This window comes from Gopherus flavomarginatus, chromosome 13 (genome assembly GCF_025201925.1).
Source record: "Gopherus flavomarginatus isolate rGopFla2 chromosome 13, rGopFla2.mat.asm, whole genome shotgun sequence".
Lineage (NCBI taxonomy): Eukaryota > Metazoa > Chordata > Testudines > Testudinidae > Gopherus > Gopherus flavomarginatus.
In genome coordinates, this window is record NC_066629.1 from 27930158 (window position 1) to 27950249 (window position 20092).

General features: G+C 50.0%; 1 protein-coding gene across 1 annotated transcript in view; it reads right to left on the bottom strand.

Moving 5' to 3' along the window:
• The window catches only part of DSCAML1 (DS cell adhesion molecule like 1), a 327133-nt gene that overhangs the window by 78092 nt on the left and 228949 nt on the right, over positions 1 to 20092 (bottom strand). The window contains exons 12-16 of the mRNA XM_050921872.1: positions 8678 to 8877; positions 7607 to 7703; positions 6182 to 6310; positions 3244 to 3411; positions 1778 to 1848 (exon numbers count right to left, since the gene is read on the bottom strand). Of these exons, the coding sequence (XP_050777829.1) occupies positions 1778 to 1848; positions 3244 to 3411; positions 6182 to 6310; positions 7607 to 7703; positions 8678 to 8877 (665 nt within the window). The remainder of the gene's footprint in view (positions 1 to 1777; positions 1849 to 3243; positions 3412 to 6181; positions 6311 to 7606; positions 7704 to 8677; positions 8878 to 20092) is intronic.

Genomic DNA, 20092 nt, shown 5'->3' on the forward strand with positions numbered 1-20092 from the left:
ACAACATGCAGCAAAACAGGAGGTCTTAGTGACCTGAAGCAGCGTGCCCATGTGCACTGAGCCCATGTGTTCTAATCCCAGCTCTGCTCAGAGCTGGGACGAATACTTAATGTGCTTTATTCACCCCTGGGGCTGATCCCACTGACCCCTGCTCACAAGGGGAGAGAGCCTGTGAGACCGTCTCAGAATGCGTATGGTGCTTTGGAAATAGAAATTGCTGCTTAAGTGCCAGGTGTTTTATTAGTTGTCTACAAAGCCCTTTGCAACTCAGTTCTCTCCACTTCTCCTGCCCAGCCAGGGCAGGTCTTCCATCGTCCCCTAGGTTCATGCTGGACTGGGATGAAGACCAGACTCTCTCAGCTGCGGGAAAGGGTCTCCTACTCCATCTCTGACTCTCTTTAGGGCACACTTGGACGCATTCATCTGAACTGGCCCATCCTGTCTGTTTGGGCCCCTTCCTAGTGTGTGTTTCTTTGCTATTTGTGTGTAATCTCATTCTGCATCCTTAGTGCCAGGGGATGCTGCTCCTTTGGAACAGTGAGTGGCTCATCTTACAGGTGACAAAGTTTTGCTCTTGGGCCCTATCCTTCGGTTTTCAGTCTGACTGGATCTTTGTTGGTTGATTTTTTAAAATACTCCTGCATTTTGGCTTCTACTAGGCAGTGCTCAGATGCTGATAATCAAATAGTAACAAACCCAGAGCCATTCAGAGCCTGGCAGAGGGGCTGATAACTGAACGCTGATTGGCTGATGAGGAAGTAATGATCTACAGCACCTGGTCAGGGCTAGGACTTAAGTCAGATGATCTGATTAGGAGGGGGGAAAAGGGGCCGACAGCCTTAAAAATGCATGAAGCCAGGTTTAAATCAATTTTAACAATATTTCGCTGAAGCATTAAGAAATCAATAGGGCTGATTGCAAATTTATGTTATAAAGCCACAGCAATCCATCTCACTGAAATACTCTTAAAACCAAGTGACTTATCTTTCAAGTGAATCTTATTTTTCATTAATCTGTTTTTCAGTGCTAAAGGGGAGGGGAGGAATAGAAGATGGAGCCCTAAATTTATTGACTTGCTGATTCATTCTGAAGTCCTAACTTTATAATCAATCTTATTTTTCCAATGTGGCTTCTGAAAAATAAATCTGATTCTAAATTTTATTGATCTTTGCGCAAGCATTTTGTAGCCAAGTGTCTTGATTTTTACATATTTATCCTCTCCACCCTGAATGGATATCCTGTAAGATAATAAGCATCTTATAAAACATGATTAGGACGGGCCTCGTGTGACAGAACTGGGGTACTCATCTAGCCCCAAAGTTTTCATTCTGTCTAGTGAATTTTACTTGGGCCTGGGCATCCTGGTGAAAGGTGATGATCCAAGACATTGAGACACAGGAGCAGGGCTTCTGTTTAGGATTGTGATCCTAGATATTCTTGCCCCTAAAACCAGTTTCCTTACTTCACTGCCATAATGAAACAACCATCACGTTTAGCATATCTCTAGTGCATTTTCATCTAACAATCTCAAAGCGCTTTATGACCACTAACTGACTAAGCCTCATTGTGAGATATGTGAGCATTATATTTCCATTTCAGATGGGGAATGTGAGGCACAGAGAAATTAAGTGACTTGTCCAAGGCACCAGTAGCTCTAAAGTGCCATCCAGGGTGCTGTACAGGCAATGGGCCTGCTGCCTTCTATCACTGACATTAGGGGTATCACCATGCCAACAGAACTCCACACATAGCAACCCCCCCCACCCAAACAATGTACCTTCCAGGTGACCTGGATGCTCTGCGATGTCATTGGCTGCAAGGTGACATCCATTGGGGGCCCATCCGGAGCTGTTGGTTAAACAGATCAAACAGAGTCATGTTTACAAGCTGCAGAGAAAGGAGTCCCTTGTAGCAAAACTTGCTTTAAAGGAACAACTCTCCAGTGGGGCAACCATCACAGGGAAAAACCAACAACAGAGGGCTAGAGAAAAATAAATGCACTTGTGTGCTATCACCTGGGTTCCTCCTGCCTTCTCTATTCTTGAAATAAACTGTGCTTTAAATAAAAGCTTTTTCATCTTTCCCAGTTCAGCTCTCTTATTTCCCACTGACTAATGCAGCACTGCTGAGTGCACAAGGGGCAGTTAAAGTGATGAATGTAGCCATTCTAGAGAGAGGACAACACGCAGAGAGAGCGCGCGCTCCCCATCTCAGACTCGGAGAACATTATCCAGCATGCCAGCTGTATTGCTCCTCCGATACACGTTTGGCTGGGCTCACGTGCAGGTCCTAGCCAGAGAGGAAATCAATCCCCTTGCGAGTGTTTGAGAAAAGGACTTGGTTCCTTACAGGGGTTCGCACACACAGTGAAATGAGTAAAGGTGAAACACGCGCACATAAAAACAGCTGTGATTTAACAGCACAGATTTCACGCTCTTCTCAGAAATCTCTCTAAAAACTTCAGCTGAGGAATCTTGGTTCCCAGAGGCTCACAGGCCAGTCAGTATACACGTGTGCATTCCTGCACATCTACAGAATTGTGCAGGGATCAAACTTCTGCTGAATCTCCACAGGTGCTGCATGGAACATGCAGAATTTGAGAGTGACTAGCAGAGCTGGCTGCCCAGGCTGGAACATTTGCTTTGCTGACGGAGATGGAACAAACTGCACCGTTCGCTGCTGGCTTGTGTGCAGGCTGGCTGCACCACGCCAGGGTTTTGCAGTGCCCTAGCTGTGTGCTGAGTTCATGGCAAAGGTAGAGGCCTGAGCAGCTCATTTCCCAAGTCCTGTGGCGTGCGGTAGTATGGACACAGGGCAGGACAAGAGGCCTCCCCCTTCAGCTCCCTTACTCCCGAGTCACTTGATCAGGACCACGGAAAGCTCCCTGCTCCTCACTGCCAATAGGAAGACTGCTCAGCACCAAGGCCAGTTCCTGTGGCCTGGGCACAGCTCACCACGCAAAAGCTGGGCCACGCTGTCACAGGCAGTGCAATGATTCACTCCTGCCTGCGCACAGCCTCTCCCACACACAAAACCTCTGACTTTTCTCATCCAGCACCACAGGCTCAATTCTGCATCCAACTTAATTTGTCCTTCCTGGTAACTCCCTCTCCATGTCACCTCCCCGAACAAATGCCTCTGCTCAGACTCAGCACACAGAGTGGAGAGAAAGGCCTGTATAGCCAGAGAAAGGAGTGCAGGAGGCATGCACTCAGCAGAGGAAAATGCATGAGCGAGAAGCACCTGCTTCCTCAGTGCTGATGGTGAGCTCCTTGCTCGGCTCGCTGCGCCCGATCTTGTTGAAGGAGTACATGCGGATGCTGTACACAGAAGCTGGGTGCAGGTCCACTATATTAGCCTGGTTAATGGTGGGAGAGATGTTGCGGGTAGATTGCTTAAAATCCCAGGAATCTGGAAAAAAAAAACAACAGTGAAAGAGGACAGGGATCCTACAAACAGTCCTGGAGTTAATGGCTCTGCAGAGGCTCTGTCAGCCTCACAGGCGAGAATGCCAGTTCATTTTGGTAGTATCTCAGTAACACAATGCCCCAGAACTTGCATCTGCCTATCTCGCACACCACCACATCTTCCTGTCTCATGACTCTTTTCCCTGAGCCACAAACGTGCCGACTCCTCAGTGCCTGGACACATTTATGCCACCTACGCAGGGCAGAGCACCTGGAACCTTCTGTAAACAGCAAGGAGTGCTGAAGATGGAGAAGGAGCAGTGCTTGGTAATGCCAGGACATGCATGAACCTGCTTCCGAGAGTGTGCTGACTCTCAACTGCGGGATGCTGAAGTGTGGAGCCGATGGCTAATACAGTTCCCTCTTTTAGGACCTAATTCACCAAGGCACTGAGCACTTCTCTCCTCACTGGCCCCCAGAAGGGCAGAGGCTCTTCAGTGCTTCCAGGAATTGCTCAGTATCCTACAGGATCAATCCCTTAATGCCTAAAATTATCCTGATGAGGAGCTGGAGCAGTACATGGGTGAGGTGTATGGGACTCTGTGTTTGGCCTGGGTTTAATTAACTTGGAAGCAAAACAGACAGACACAGACATTATTTTTAATGGGGTGAGCACAAGTTGAGATATTTCCATTTCCTATCTGATTGTTCAGAAAATCAGCAGCAGCAGCTCATCTCCTGTAGAGACATTGTTGAAAAGCGACAGTCTCTAGTGGAGGTGTAGGAAAGAAGCAGAATCTTAGGTTTCCAAAAGAAGGCACCTGAAATACCACCAGAAGATTAGGAATCTCTATCTTCCTACCAAACCACATATAGATGTTGGATTCATTTTTTAACAAAATAAAAATCAATAATCTGAAATGAAATGTTTTCCTGATTTCCCCACCACACAAGGCGCATTCGAGATCAGAGTGTGATGTAAACATTCCTCTGCAGCTTTGACAGCCCAGTTGCTACAGGAAAGTTGCACAGGGAATGAACTGGGCTAGTTTCACTGTCCAGCCATGACCGTCATGTGCAAAAACCAAACCAACAGCATCCTCAGCGCAGAAACACCGTTTAAAATGGCTGCTATGCACGCAGCTTCAGGTGTGGCATCACCACAGACGTGCTGCCCAAACGTGCCAGGCAGAGGCACCAACTGGGAAGCTCAGGTGAAGAAATTAACAAAACTCCTCCTGGTTTCTCTTGGCAGCACTGTTCACTACAGGGCATTGGCCCAGGCTGGATCACAGCAAGAGGTCCAAAATGGGATCTCCGATGGCAAACGGCATTTCCCAGCTGTGCTTCCCAGGCCATGGGCCCTCAGGGGAATTTCTGAGTCGATTCGACCCAGTATTCTGCAAGGCGCTGTGACGTCTCTGAAAAGTGCCTTTTTCCATCAGCTTGGACAGCCAGGCAGGGGATGACTATTTTACTGTTTACTTATGGCCTTTGTTTATCTGGCTCCCACATTTCGAGATGCCAGATTTTTCCCTCCTTGATTTTGTATAACTCCAGACCTGGCTGTTTGCAAATACTGTCTCTTTTAACATTCCCTTTCAAATGCTCCCATCTAACACAAATTAACATATTTCATTAATGCTGCTCTCTCCTTTCTTCATCCAAGAGACCGGGATGCAGAATATTCCCTTTAAACACCATGCAAAAATGCACAGACGAGGCCTGCATCCCCTCCCTTCCCTGGAATGGCCCCACCTGTCCTCAGGAAGTGGAGGAAGTGGCAGCAGGAGTCCCAGAAGGAGACCCCTCTCCCCAAGAAAGACTGGGGTATGTGTGAGGTCTCAACACCCTCCCTGTCACTGATGCCCCAGCTCTCTCAGTGGCAGGGTGCCAGGGTCCTGGCTGGAGGAAGATGAAGTGTTTCTTCCCCCTGCCCCTCTCCCATCCCTGAGCTGGTGGGACCAGAGCCCCCTCTCCCAGGGCAGCCCCTGTGCACACAGGAAGCAGCTGCAGCAGCTCAGAAGTAATTTTAACCAATGCAAGTGGCTCAGTCCTTCAAACTTTGCAGGCACGGGCTATAAAACTCCCCTTTTCAGAGCATGTACTGATCTGCAAAGTCACAGTAAGATCAGCCACCAGCTTACTGCACTGGGAGCAGAAGGCTCCATGCAAAACTCAGTTCTGATCCACTATTACAGCAAGAAGCAGAAAAACTACCTTGGTAATTTCCAGCAGTTCGGGTCTCACCAGCAGTACCAAGTAGAGCTGGGAGGGGGAACAGGTTTCCCATCCCATGAACAATTTTGAGATTTTGAAAAAAAAAAAATCCTGTTCAGAATTGACCAAAAAAAATCAAAACATCAAAAATATTTGCAAACCAACCCCTCCCCTATAATTAGCTGAAATTTTGAAATGAAAAGTAATTTTGAACCAGAAAACCAGAATTTTTCACAAAAATGTCAAAATTTAATGTTTCAACAACTTCAGAACATTCTTTCCTCAGAAATTTTTTGAGTTGAAAAATTTGTTGTAACCAACCCTTTCCTGCAAAACGCCTTTTCTGACAAAAGCCATTTTGTTGAAATTTTCCCTACTAGCTCTAATTATAAGTTCTTCCTCAAGCACAGTAAACACGATCTCCTATGCTGACACACAGACTATTGTCTTCTTCCGCTGTTTTAGATTTGTACCTATGGATAACAACTCCATCGAAGCACATTTGTTTCAGTCTAGATTATACATACATAGCAGGGGGAAACACAATCACCTACCAGACTTATTCTTGTATTCGATATCAAAGCCAGTGATGATGCTGTTTCCATCAAATCTCTGAGTCCAGCGCAAGTTCATGCTTCGGGCTTTCACCTCACGAATCTCCAGCTCTGGAGGGTCAGGAGGCTCTTGGAGAGAAAAAGTTGAGGCCAAGTGAATAAACCATTCCCAGCAATATGAAAACCATTTCACCTCTGATGATGACACGCTTCCCTTCCCCCACAGAGGAAGCAAGTTGGATGGTTACTTCATTTTTTTGCAGGAGCTGACTTGCATTTTAAGGCCCAATGGATTTCAGGGCAGAAGATCACAAAAGCTCTTGCAGTCAGAATTTAGCTGGCAATTTTGTTGATGACGCTGAAGGCAGACCAGACCCAGCTCCCTCTCCCATAGCTGTATCAGTTGTGCAGGCTTCACGCTCATTAAGCCTGGTTTGTATGAAGTGAGCAAATATAACGCAAAGACACATGGGCAAGTGGCATGGGGAGTAAGAAGCAGACCTCTTTGTGCAGTCTCTTTCCTGCATGTACTGCACATGATCTCGTACTTGGCACCTTCTCTGCGACATGCTTTCATAGGCCATGACTCAGGAAAGCACTTGCATATGCGTTAAACAAGGGCTTAAGTTCCTCTAAATGGGACTTGAACGCATGACTAAATGCTTGCATGAACAGGTATGCTCTCTTCATCCCCGTGGGGTCAAAGATTCGTAGGCTATAAAGCCACAAGGGACCACATTCATCATCTAGTCTGACCTCCTGCAAAGCACAGGCCATAGAACTTCTGGTATTAACGCCTATTTTAACAAGAGCAGATCTTTTAGAAAAACATCTAAACTTGATTTAAAATTTTCCAGTGATGAAGAATCCACCCCAGGTGACTGAGGTTCCTGTCAGGTGTCCAATTCTGAGCGCCGGACTTTAACAAAGAGGTGGACAAACTGGAGAGAGTCCCAGAGAGAGCAACTAACATGATGAAAGGTTTAGAAAACCTGAGCTATGAGGAAAGGTTCAAAAACTGGTGATGTTTGGCCTTGAGAAAAGACAACTGAGGGGGGTACCTGAGAATAGTCTTCCAATACATTAAGGGCCGTTATAAAGAGGACAGTGATCAATTGTTCTCCATGTCCACTGAAGGCAGGACAAAGAGTAATGGGCTTAATCTGCAGCCAGAGAGATTTCAGTTAGATATTAGGAAAAAACCGTCTAACTCTATGGGGAGTTAAGCTCTGGAACAGGCTCCAAAGCAGGTTGTGGAATCCCCGGCACAGGAGATTTTTAAGAACAAGCCAGGCAAACACTTGTCAGGGAAGATCTAGGCTTACCTGATACTATCTTAGCACAGAGGAAGGACTAGATGGCCTCCCCCAGTCCCTTCCAGCCTCACATTTCTATGATTCCACCTAGCAGGTGGAAAACAAGTACCTTGGACAGTGAGCTGGATCAGTCCTCTGTCTTCACCGTAAGAATTGATCGCATGGCAGGAGAAGAAGACGGAGTCCCCCCGGTCGGCTGGTTTAAGCTGTGGATATGTAAGGGGTAAGAATGAGGCCATTTTGCTGCCGTTGTTACAGTGAGGGTGCAATATGCCTTAATGCAGGAGACGTGCCTGTTATTCGCACAGCACTGTAACTGTACAGCTGGTGACATACACTAAACAGAAAACACACAGGCCCAATTCTCCCCTTTGTTATGCTGACAGCCGGTGGAGCTACCCAAAGTGCCTTCCATCCATGCCTCACAGAGCCTGCATGCTGAAGCCAGGTGTCTCTCCCCACCCCAAACTGAGGCCAATGTCTAGATTCCTTTTCTCCCCTCTATTTTTCTGCATCTCTCAAGAGCTGGCCAAACCCCAGCGACATTCACATGAGGCACATTTTTGAATTTACGTTTCAGTGGATTCAAGTGCCATCCAAATGAGCTTGCCAATCTCTAATAACACTCAATGAAAACCCGGCCCCAGGCCAGGAGAGAAGGACCTGAGCTACTTCTTCAGGTGTGATAACTGTGCCACCCAGGCTTGTGACAGCCGGCACCGAGGAGCATGCGTGTACGCGTGCGCGTGCGCACACACACACACACACACCCCTTCTCCTCTGGAGCGGGCTGGAAAGTTTCCATCTTTGTTTGGATGAATCAAGGGAAAAAAGATTAATTTCACTGGAAGTTTTCCCTTTTTCCACACATCCAATAATCATCTTTCGAGTTTTAATTTTTTTCAGTAAAACTGAAAAAATTCTCATAAGAAATTACAACAATTTCGCCAGCTGAGGGGGAAGGTACTTTTTACAGAGCAGCCTGAGTAATGCCACGTGTGTGCAGTCAAACTGCTCTCAGGCTGTTCCCGGCACAGACAGGTCATGGGAGCAGCAAATGGAAAGAGGAGGGTGACCCCTTGTGATCAGAAATGTAACCAAACCCCGTTGGAGTGTGAAATGCACCAGCGCTCCACTCACGGACCTCAGCACTAGCGCATCTCACCCAGAGCTCTCTCACCTTGAGCGTTGAAATGACCTCGTCACCATTATCCTTGGTGGAGATGGCATATCTCATATTGCGGTCGGGGTCGATGACAGTGTCGCCTTTCTCCCAGCGAATGATGATTGGCCGCTCCCCTCGGGCTGTGCAATTCAGCTCCTTCATCTGGCCCTTGATCGCAATGGTCGTGTTGGGATGGGACGTGATCATGGCTGGGACTGAGAGGAGGGGAAGAAATGAGTAGTAGAGGCTTCAGAGACACGTGCTAAGGTGTGAGGCAGAACAGACCTAGGGGAACTTAGAAACTGCACTGTTCTGATGCTCACAATTACAGCAAATTGATCTGGCCAAGGCTAAACTGTCTGCCTTCAAAGCAGATTTACTGCCGAGCACTAAGGTCAGCGATCCCCCAACCACCAACCATGACTCCCTGCTGCCTTCCCAAGGCTGCAGTACTCGTTCCAGGTACTCTTCATTCACACACAGCCCAGAACATCAGAGCCACGTGCGGGGTCCCCAGGAGCTGCTGTGCCCATGAGAGGGGGGATTACTCCCTATTCAGTTAGCCTGGGAAGCTCTGCGGCCAGAGAGGGCACCACCGCGGGGCTCCAAGGCTGAAATGCGCCAGGAATAAGTCTGCACTCTGTCGCTGGCTTCATCATCCCTGTGCCCTGAATGGCAGCAGCTGATGTGTCTGGAGCTGCCAGCCCCATAGGAGCCAGCAATAATCAGATACCTAATGAATGTTGCTCTCCAGCTCTAGTAACCAACCAGGCATTAAAGAGGGGGCTGACAGGAAGAGCGGTCTAGTGGGCAAGGCAGTGGATGGGACTCAAGAGATCTGGGTTTACCTCCCAGCTGAGCTACAGATGTCGACATCTCATCTCTCCAGCTGTACCATGGTGAGAATACTGTCCTCCCTCCGTGGGGAGCTGTGCGGATAAAACCCTTCCCCACTGCAAGGCGCTCGGACATGAAAGGACCTGGCTAACTGCAGTACTCAGCTAACTGTCCTTACTCTGCACTACGTGCCCACTAAATGTTAGAGAGAACACAACATGTATTACGTGTGTGGCCAGATTCCAGCCATGCTCCACGGGGCGAAAGGCTAGAGAATTAGGAGTTGTTAGTGAACACACACTTCTGTATTAACCGACACAGCGAGGGGACTTTCGTACCCTTCACAACAAACCACTACCACCACCACATGGGCGCATTTAATTGTGTTTTTAAGCATATTCCAACCAGTCCAAGATTTCCCTTGTGCTGGGGATGTGCTGAGACACACAGGAGTTAATTTCCACTGCTGCACTTGGAGAATTAAAGACAATTCTGCCATCCTCAGGAACGTGGGCAGGGTCCACCCAACTCCCTGCTCAGCTCAAAGTTTACCCCACAAACAGCATCAGTGAGGTGGCTGAATGCCGTTTATCAGCTGCAGACACTGCCAATAGGCCATGCAGTCAGAAACAGAATCGTTTTGTTGCATTATACAGCTCAGGATCATAAAACAATGAAGCAGATAAATTTTATAATGCATAGCATTACACCAGCATATACAATAAAATGTGAAAGACAAAGAACTAGGTGCAAGTTATAATGAAGAGAAAGCCTCCAGTCTGAGACACACGACTATGAATTATTGACTAAGGTTTTACACTCTCAAGGGTGTGAGGAGGAATATTTTTCCATCAAAAATTTGCATAATTCACTCATATAAACCTGGGCAGAATATAGAGTACGATTTTACACCAACAAGTCAGGCTTTGCACTGCAGATGCCAGCGATTGTTTTATATCCATATGGAATATTTAAATAAAATAAAAAGAAAGGCATGCACTTCCTAGCGTCTCTTTCCAAGCTAAGAGGGGCAACTCTTGACCGGCCCCACGACAGAGCAGACTGACCCAGTAACTATGGGTTGGCTCAGCTGACATTTCCTACAATGCATAGGTGAGCAGTCACACGGGGGTCAGCGATCACACGGGAACAGAGATGGAGCAGCTGCACATTCTTTCACCAGCCTCACGCAGGTTACCTGGAAAAGATGACAGCCCCAGTATGGCCTGGTGCAGGCTGGAGTGAAACCCTTTAATGCTGGGAGTCATTCAAGCTTTGAGGGCCAACTGTCACATTTCTGACAGTCACTGGACAACAACAATGCTTTCCAGGGGCTTGGAGACGGTACAAGTTGGCTAGGACAGGTCTTGGCTTTGGTTCCCACCCCCCTCACACAGCCCTGGTTTCATTTCAGCCTGAAGAGAAGACTGGAGAATGGGTGGAGTCTCCTTGCTCTGAGATGTGCCAGCAAAGATAGCTACTGGCATGACAGCTTGTGACGTGGTGGACCCTGGGCTGTTGGAAGCCAAGCCGACACCAACACCATATGCAACAGGCTACCAGGCAGTCAGAAGAAGGCTGTCCTGACCTTCTAGGGCTTGCACAACCCCACTCACTCCCGTCCCCACCTCCTTTTGTCTTCCTCCCTGCCCCATAGCTAACCGTTGTAATGGTCCATCCTCCAGCCATCTCTGAGCCTTCTGCCCTGCGCTCCTCTCAGCCTGGAGCACACCCCACCCTGATCCAGCCATCTGAACCACAACACTCCTCTCTGCTCCAAGTCCTACTCTGGCACATCCTCTCCCCCGTAGCTCCTAGGTCTCCCAAGCCTAGAATGGAGAACAGTTTCACACAAGATCAGATTGTAAGCTCCTTCCGGCAGGGACCCTGTGCTTCTAGGTCACTGCAAACTATGTAACTCGCGGCCTGTGCCATATCAATAGCTAAACAGTAAAGTTCCAGTGGAGGAATAGGAGCTAACAATTCAGAGGCATGCTGGAAAGAAAACGCCGGCAAGATTTCTCTTATACCGTGGTCTCCTGAACTCCTAGTATCGCCTTCCCCTGCCCCAAAAAATAACCAAGGAGAAGGTGAAAAATAAGACTGCAGATTATAAACCAGCCTTTGTGTTCATCAAAGGTCAATGCTATAAAAGAAAACAGGGCAGCTTTGTGGCACTGTAGAGTGAAGACCAGCTTCCGACAGAAAGGCCAGCTTTGGCCAGTGAACACCCTAAAACAGTGATGATGAGTCCCTGGCCCCAGGAAGGGCGACCTTCTCGGTCCCAGGTGGGAATCATCAGAAGAATGAACAAAGGTCCCTGCATTTCCAAGCACATGCACCACATTCTCCCTCTGGATATGTGAGGGGGAGCATGCAGTGTCTCTTGAGAACTCCCAACTCCACCCCCCACCCCATACGCACAGATTCATATAGCCATGTAATATGTTATAGGTCATTGAGGCCTGCTATGAATGACGCATGCCTGACATGAATATGTGCATTGCAAGTTGGCAACCGAAGCAAGAACTTAAGGTCAAGAACTACTAGAACTATTTGTGCAAAAACAATCTTGTTATGTTCCAAGAAAAATATGAAGAATCAGCAGAAAAGGAAACACCACCAGCTGGACTGATATAAAATTGTATAAGAACTGGAGGAAATGGCACGCCTTGGATCATGACGGCCCACCCAGGATTGTCTCTGGAATTGTGTGGGTAGAAGGCCTAGTAAACAAAGGAAAAGAACCGATGACGAGACGAAATGGACTATAAATAGTTGCCTGTGATTTCTGCAAATCGGAGTTGTTTATTGATCCAGAGCCCCATGTGGATATAGATGTGGTTTTCACCAGCTCCCTGCATCTTATGATCGGAAGGAATCTCAACTGGCCATCGGGACCATTCTGACCTCTGGTATAGTATGTTTCGGGTGTGATTGTGGAGTGAGTAAGGTTTGTTTTGTGAGTATTTAGAGTATTATATACCAACACTGTGTCCGGTATCTAGTTGTCCCCTATCCTGTAGGGAGACCTCTATTGCGGATCTAACAAGGGAACCCAGCCTCTGGGAGAAATGAGCTGATTGCACCAATTACTGGGAAGGGGAAGCCAGCCAGCTTCTTGGCAATAACCTGGAAAACAGGGGCCTCTCAGCCAGGCCCCTCCAGGCATCTTCACATTGCTGGGAGGGCCACTCAGTTCCTACCCTTCCCCTGGCCTGGTCTGCTTCCAGCACCTCTCAATCTTTTCCTTCTCTCAGTCAGGCACAGAACTATGAATGCAAATCTGCAGGAGAGTCCAGCTTGCTGGCCTGTGTCCTTTGTATATTTAACACTTGCTGGATATTGCAATTGGCTACAGAAAGTCATGGCCATCTCAGAGAGACCGAACAATAAAGTGGAACTGCTGGTAGGCCTCCCACTACGATAAAGCCTTCCAAATAATGAGCCTTGGAGAATACTTAGGGTCCAGTTAATAAAATACATTCAGCCCCGCCACACTCGAGGCGCTTGTGCACCCACAGCTGGTGCCCAGGTTCCATTCACAGCACGAGAGAATCAGGACACTGTCAATAGTAAATCAGTTTTGCCTCTCTAGAGCTGCTTCCATCCCGCAGGCTTTGCACATTGCCCTGCAGCCACTGCCATGGCACTCATGCAAGGAGGGTTACCCCTATTCTACTGGGGAGGAAAAACTCATCCAGGGAGGTTCAGTGACTGGGACTGAGTCATGCTATGAGCCAAGGACAGACCTGGACTGTGAACCCCCCTTCTCCTGACTCTCAGCTTGGTGCCCGACTCTCCAGGCCACATTCCATTTGCAGTAGAAGTACAAGAATCCTGGCCGAGGAAATGTACTGACCAATCAGCCCCGATTGTCTGTGGTCCCTCCTCCCCATCATCATGTGCTGTGATGGCTGCTACCTAACGTGTCCTTTCCTGCTACTTGGGTTGGCACGACTGTAGTAAACATAATTCACCCGCCTCACAAGCACAAACACACTGAAAACAAAACACCGCAGAGCCCCCGACACAGACCGAGCCTGCAGTTAATCTAGCTTTAGGAAAATAAAATTTGGCTTTCACTAAAAAAGTCATTATTTATCCAGCGAGCAAGGAAGGCTGCACCTTCGCAGTCCCCAGAGCAGTATATACTGTGCAGGAAAAACAGGCTTGAGGGGGTGGGGAGGGGGTTGGATAAGCAGGAAAAAAAATGTAATGCATAAACAAACAGCACTGCTGAGTCCCGCAGTAATATATGATAATGACAATCCGCAAAGGCAACACACAGTTTTATAATGGGACACAAGAGAGTTTAATGAGCTACGACTTCTCGGCTTTCTGTGGCAATGTAATTCAATTAACAGCTACAGAAACCTTTCCTCTCTGGCTGCGTGTGCTAGTGGGGTGCAGAGCAGACAAATCAGATTTGGGGGAGTGGGCATGGAGGGGCGGGGGCTGTGTCTGACAGCTGGCAAGGACAGCTCTGCCTTGTGACAAGTCTTCAAAGCACCCTGTAAAAATTCCGCCTGGGGCCCGCCCCTGAGGGGAGCCGTGGCCACGCAAAACTTTACACATGAATGGCAGTGTGACTCCGAAGGCGCATGGCAGACAAAATGCTGGGGGGGCAGCAGGAGAGATGGCAAACAACTGAGGGAAGGGAGGACCACTTCCCAGGGAACATGCGAGTCACCACAGGACACAGAAGCCAAGCAAGGGACACAGGAGGGAGCTCAGAGATGAGTGCAGGAGCTTTCCTCCCTGGGTCGCTGTTCCCTACCTTGGGAGGGCTCCCAGCACCCTAGTGCACAACTGCTGGCCGTGTGGCGACTGCAGAGAGGAAAAAGGGTCACGGCAGGTGTGTTACGAGGGGGAGGGCGGATGACCCGACTAGTGGCTAAAGCACAGGGCTGGGAGGGCTGCAGTCTGACACTGATGTCCTGTGTGACCTTGGGCAGGTGACTTCCCCCCTCTGTGCTCCAGCTTCCCTGTCAGTGAAAGGGGGACAGCAGCACCTCCCTGGCACCTGGGCCTTGGGAAGAGCACCGAGATCCTGGCATTCAAGGGGCTACAGAAGCGCAAAGCATGGTAACAAATCTGTAGTCACCTTGGGCTTCCTGTTTGTCACAATGCTGCATGCCAGGCCAATGGGAACTTCACAGCCCCACTGGAAACAGAATTACAGAACCTGCTGCCACAGCCCTTGGGCTAAAGGAGAATCTCTTAGCAGTACAGGCCCCGTGACACACAGCTGGGCAGCTCTGATCCCATCCAATCCACAGCACAGGTGTGTGCACACACTAGTCAGTACATTTGTGTAAACTAGTCTGGTCATTGCATGCGGTGAGTTTGGATTTCTTTGGGCAGGGGGGCTCAGTGTGGTGTCACATTTTATGCTTAATTCCAGCAGGTGGCTAGCCACTAGCCTCACCCAGCTGGCTACAATGGTCACTCCCGAGTCCCACGTGGGCCTCTGCCTCTGTTGTGTCCGCCCTTCCAGATGCAGCCATTGCCCCTGGAGCCATGGTCCTCTCAGCAGGGGGGAGAGAGCCCAGCTGCAATGGCAACAGGTGTTATGCACTGGCCATTTCAGAAGCCCCATTCCCCTCTGCTGAACGGAGTTCGTATCTCGCTCTAGTAGCTGTGGTTCACAGAGGTACGAATCCTAGCATCGTCGCCGCTGATGAGGCTGAAGTGGTACAGGGCTGTTTGGGAGGAGGAGGTCTGGGTTCTAGCCGGCCACACCACATGTGGATGGTGTAGCTGATAAACCTATGTCTGCCAAGAGCCAAGATGAGAAAAGATTAGGGGTGGATGAGTTCGCGGCACCCTCTGAGCTCAATCCACCCCAAGACAGTGCGATGGGGCAGAGGAGAGACACGCTTGGATCTCAAGGCAGCCTTCACCCCACAGAGCTTCCAGCCTCAGTGACTGCTCTCCTGAGGATTAGGTAGCATGAGTCTGGTAGTGAGATGAGCTGCCCCCGAAGTGCATCTCTCCCCCAAAGAGACGCACTAGGAAAAGACATAACAGATGCACAGCGGAGCAAGGCAAAGCCAGGGCCATCCTGAAAGGGGTTAATGGCCCAGGCGCTACCCGCTGCAGACAGGTGACCTTTAGAGAGAGGACAGTGATTCCTGTGCTTACTGGTGCTTGCGTTGGTTACCCTGTGCCTCTGGGGACTGCCGTGCTGCACACAGCTCCTGGCGCATCTCTGCACAGACACACGCTCCCTGGTGGCCCCATGGTTCAGTTAACGGGAAGACTCCAAAGAACAAGCAAAGAGTGAGACATACCCACCGAGCACCCCAGGACCAAGCTAAGTGTGTAGCTGCCTCCCGCTCCACCCATGCACAGCCCGTCATGGCAGCGCTGGCTTTTGTGGAATGCTTTCGAATGGAACTTTGCAGCCATCAGCTGACCTGCCCAAACCTCGCTTATCACAGCAACACCCTCATGGCCCAGCCAGTCTGCACCAGCTTCCCTAGCAGATGCCCCTGCAGAAAAAAGGGGTCAAGAGGCCCAAAAGGCTTGTAAACAATAGGCACCAGGCACTGAAGGATCTGACACTCCACTGAGCTTTCAGATTTCCCCTTCATGGTGCTGCTCGTGTATGCTACATGCCAGGGGAGCAGTAAGAACATACTGCCCTGTGCACAGAGCAGAGATGGGCCTGGAACCACACACCCAAAACTTTGTGTGAGGGGGGGTCCATGAATCCCATGAGCAGCCTCCACCTCTGGACTGGCAGCCTGGAATCAGCTCCTTAGGAAGCAGCAGCCATGTCCAAACCTCCGTCTGGACTCGAGTGTTGGTCCAGCTCTTTACAAATAACCCCGAATTTCAGGCTGTTTGCAGTTCAGATCCAGATTGCACAGCTGGAGCAGGGAGGGGAAAGACCATGCATTTAGTTGGCAAGGGCTGGTGCAAACCTTTTCTTCACTGCCTGCCATGGAGGCTGTTCACAGCATGCCAAATTCAGGGTGCCACGTGCCAGTGCTCCTTGCATGCCCAGCTGCAGAGTCCTCACCAAGTTACCACACACATTCTCCTGCCTGGGGGTGGGGCGACAGAGGCTGGAGAATGTGGCAGCCCCGGAATTCTGGTCTTTACAAATCCAAAATTGGTCCTACAGAAAAGTGATCAACTAGCAAACCCGGCAGAGCCAGTCTCTGGGCAGGATGGGGGGCAAAGGGGCATGGGAAAGATACACAAAGCTGCTCTGCAGCTGAGCAATTAGCCCCTTTCTCTGGGAGCAGCGGGCTCAGAGGGCAGCTCTGTTGCAAGCTTTGCTTCGCTGACATGCACTTATTGATGTTTGATTAAAAGCAGCACAGTGGATGTAAACATATCAACTTCTCACCGCTGCCGGGTTCCCAGGAGAGCAGCGTGCTGCCCAGAGAGGGGAAAGCAGCAAAACCAACACTACATACATTTTCCATTCTAATTTCCCAGGATTGGCGCTCCAAGGCTCAAACAGGGAGCTAAAGGATTTCCCGCTGCACCAATTCTCCTTGAGCTGGCTAGGGCTAGGGCTGTGCACTCTCATCTCTCCCTCGCTCCCCAGCCCTCTCCCCAGTTTGGGCCTCTTTTGAGGCTGATGGACTCCCCAGGGAGGGAGAAAGCCAGACTAACCAATGAAGTGCTGCACGGTTCCCGGGGATGGGGAGCGAGCTGAGGGGAGAAAATCCATTTCAGAAACTAGACAGTTATCAGGACAGGGTGTCACCTGTTCCGGCCTGGGAAATGGCTCCATGGAGGTTCCCGCCCCTGAGTGGGGCTTGGCCGCCTGGCAGATACTTTACATTTTAATTCAAAAGTAATGGAAATGGAGCCGCCAGCAGAACAGCTCAAACTCTGCTCAGGGAGGAGACGGGAGACTGGAGCATGGGGGGTGATGGGGGAGTCAGGACTCCTGGGTTCTCTTCCCACCTCTGGGCGGGGAGTGGTGTAGGGATGAGAACAGGGGTGCAGAGAGCCAGGATGCCTAGGTTCTATTCCTAGCTCGGCTACTGGTCAGAGAAACAGAAAGGGAGAGTCCGGTCTCTGCCCGTGACTTGCTGGGAGACTCTGGGAGATTCAGTGGACTCTTTATACCCATTTTATGGACAGGGAAACTGGCTTTTATCCCATTCCCAGGGAAGCAGTGAGGCTTAGTTGACTGATGCTTGCTAAGTTGTCCTGAGTTCCTGGCTTGGATGGATGGGCCATGGAAGGACAAAGTATTGTTAGAGTACACGTCGCTCCCCCACCGTCTGACCCTCTCGATTCACCCCTTCTGAACAGACTCCAGCCAAGGATTCACAGCCTCGCTCACTGTGTGGCCTGTGGCTCGCCGAGGTAGCAGCCCATTTTCAGATTGTTTACACAAGATACTGTGCCAGACTGATGCCCCTGATTACCACAGAGCCAAACCAGCAGGCCAAGGCAAGCTTCCCACAGGCCGCACCCCTCCGAGAGGCCGGTTCAGGGGGCCAGAGGGGAGAGGTCAGGCCCCATGACCCACTCCCATCCATCAGCCTTGCCCCTGAGGCGCCAGCTAGAGAACAAGGGACAATGTGTGTCTCTCCTGCCTGCCAGGAACCAGACTCATACCCAACGAACTCCAGACAGATGGCAAGGGGTGACGCTGCAGCATAGCCAACCCCATGCTTCCACAAGTCATGAGCCAGGCCCCAATAGCTCGAGACTGACTTAAAAATAGTGAGATTAGAAATATAATAAATGGTGGAGTTTCTTTGCCTTCCGGTGTCTGAGTCTCTAGGATGCATTTGGGTCACATTTTCAAGCTATTTGCTACAACCAGGAAGGCTAGAAATTGACTTTTTATTTTAAAGGAAATTGGAAATTCTTCTCCCGTGACAGGACTCCAGGAGCTGGGGCTTTAGGAAAACATGGACTACTGCAGGACTCGTGATAAAGATGCGAGAATTGGTGATACAATAAAAGTGACACCTCCTCTCCCCCCACATACCCTAGAATTTCTCCTACTTCATTCAAAGTTCAAACCCTGCAGGGCACCTGTTCTGGATGCTCTCTGAGCTGGAGCCAGGTGGGAAACTGGCTTATGTCAGACACTGGAGCAGGACCAAATGCTGCCACTCAAGCTAATTAAATCATCGCATCTGTGCAAGGTTTGCTGCACTGTGGCTTCAGGAATTCCCCGCACAGGGGCACAGCCGGGGAAGGGGAGGAAGGGTTCTGACATGGCTTGTGGCTGTTACCACCTCTCAGCCTTTGCTGGGGATGGCTGGGAAGCTCCTGACAGAGGAAACCCTGGAAGCGTCCACCTCTTTATGGAAGCTGGATACCATGGCACGGAGGCTCGTTGCTGGACACACGGGGGGTCGTTACTGCCTAGAGGACAGTGCCCTGGGCATGTGGGACAGGTGTGTCCAGGGGAACAGCTCCAGGCTGGACTCACATTTCCAGCGTTAAGTGATGACATGCCGACTAATAATATTGCAGTTCCTGGCTCTGATAGCAAGGCCACACCTGAGGGAACCAGGGGAGCACGAAGCATCATTCAGATCTCCCACCTACCGTGGCTTCCCTAACCTCCCCTTGCAATATGAATTGGGAGCCTGGGATATCAGTGCCTCTGGGCCACAGGGATGGAGTCACATCACCCTCCCCATGGCCTAGGTCAGGGGTAGGCAACCTACGGCACGGGTGCCGAAGGCAGCACGCAAGCTGATTTTCAGGGGCATTCACACTGCCCGGGTCCTGGCCACTGGTCCGGGGAGCTCTGCATTTTAATTTAATTTTAAATGAAGCTTCTTAACCATTTTAAAAGTCTTCTTTACTTTACATACAACAACAGTTTAGTTATATATTATAGACTTGTAGAAAAAGAGACCTTCTACAAACGTTAAAATGTATTACCGGCAAGCAAAACCTTAAATTAGAGTGAATAAATGAAGATTCGGCACAACACTTCTGAAAGGTTGCTGACCACTGGCCTAGGCTCAGGCTGCAGGGGGTTGCTCTCTACAGCCTGGCTCTACCAGTCTCAGAAGGAAAAGTTCAGACAAGCAGCACCCCTTCCCCCTCTGCGGGTGGAACGTTAATAACCCTTCTCTTGCAAGGTCTCTTGCCCTGGTCTCTCTCTGTTAATAATTTTCTCTCTCTCTCTGCCTATGTGGTTTTGACAAGCGGCTGAGATTCCAGCTGAGCGTCCACAGCGGCATAGGCTGCGCTGAGGTCCCTGGGGGGAAAGAGGCCCGAGAATGCACTGCACTGGCCTGATTCATCCGCAAGGCTCTTTTCCTGAGGCGTCACGCAGACTCCGTGGGCAGATGTTTCCTACCACACCAGCTCTCTCCTTCAGAGAGGTATGCTGCCCAGCCCAGGTTGTGCAGCGCTGCCCCCATCCGGTTTGAGCGGCCCGGGATTCGCGCTGCACCCAGATCGCAGGCTTAAAGCAAAATCAGCACTTCTCCTGAGTTTGCCTGGAGACAGGAAGCGAACTCCCCCTTGTCTTCGGGGACATCTGCACTGCAGTCAGACCCCCACGGCTGCCCATGCCCGCTGACTCAGCCTCACGGAGCTCGGGCCGCTGGAGACGTTCAGGCTCAGGCTAAGCCCAGTTCA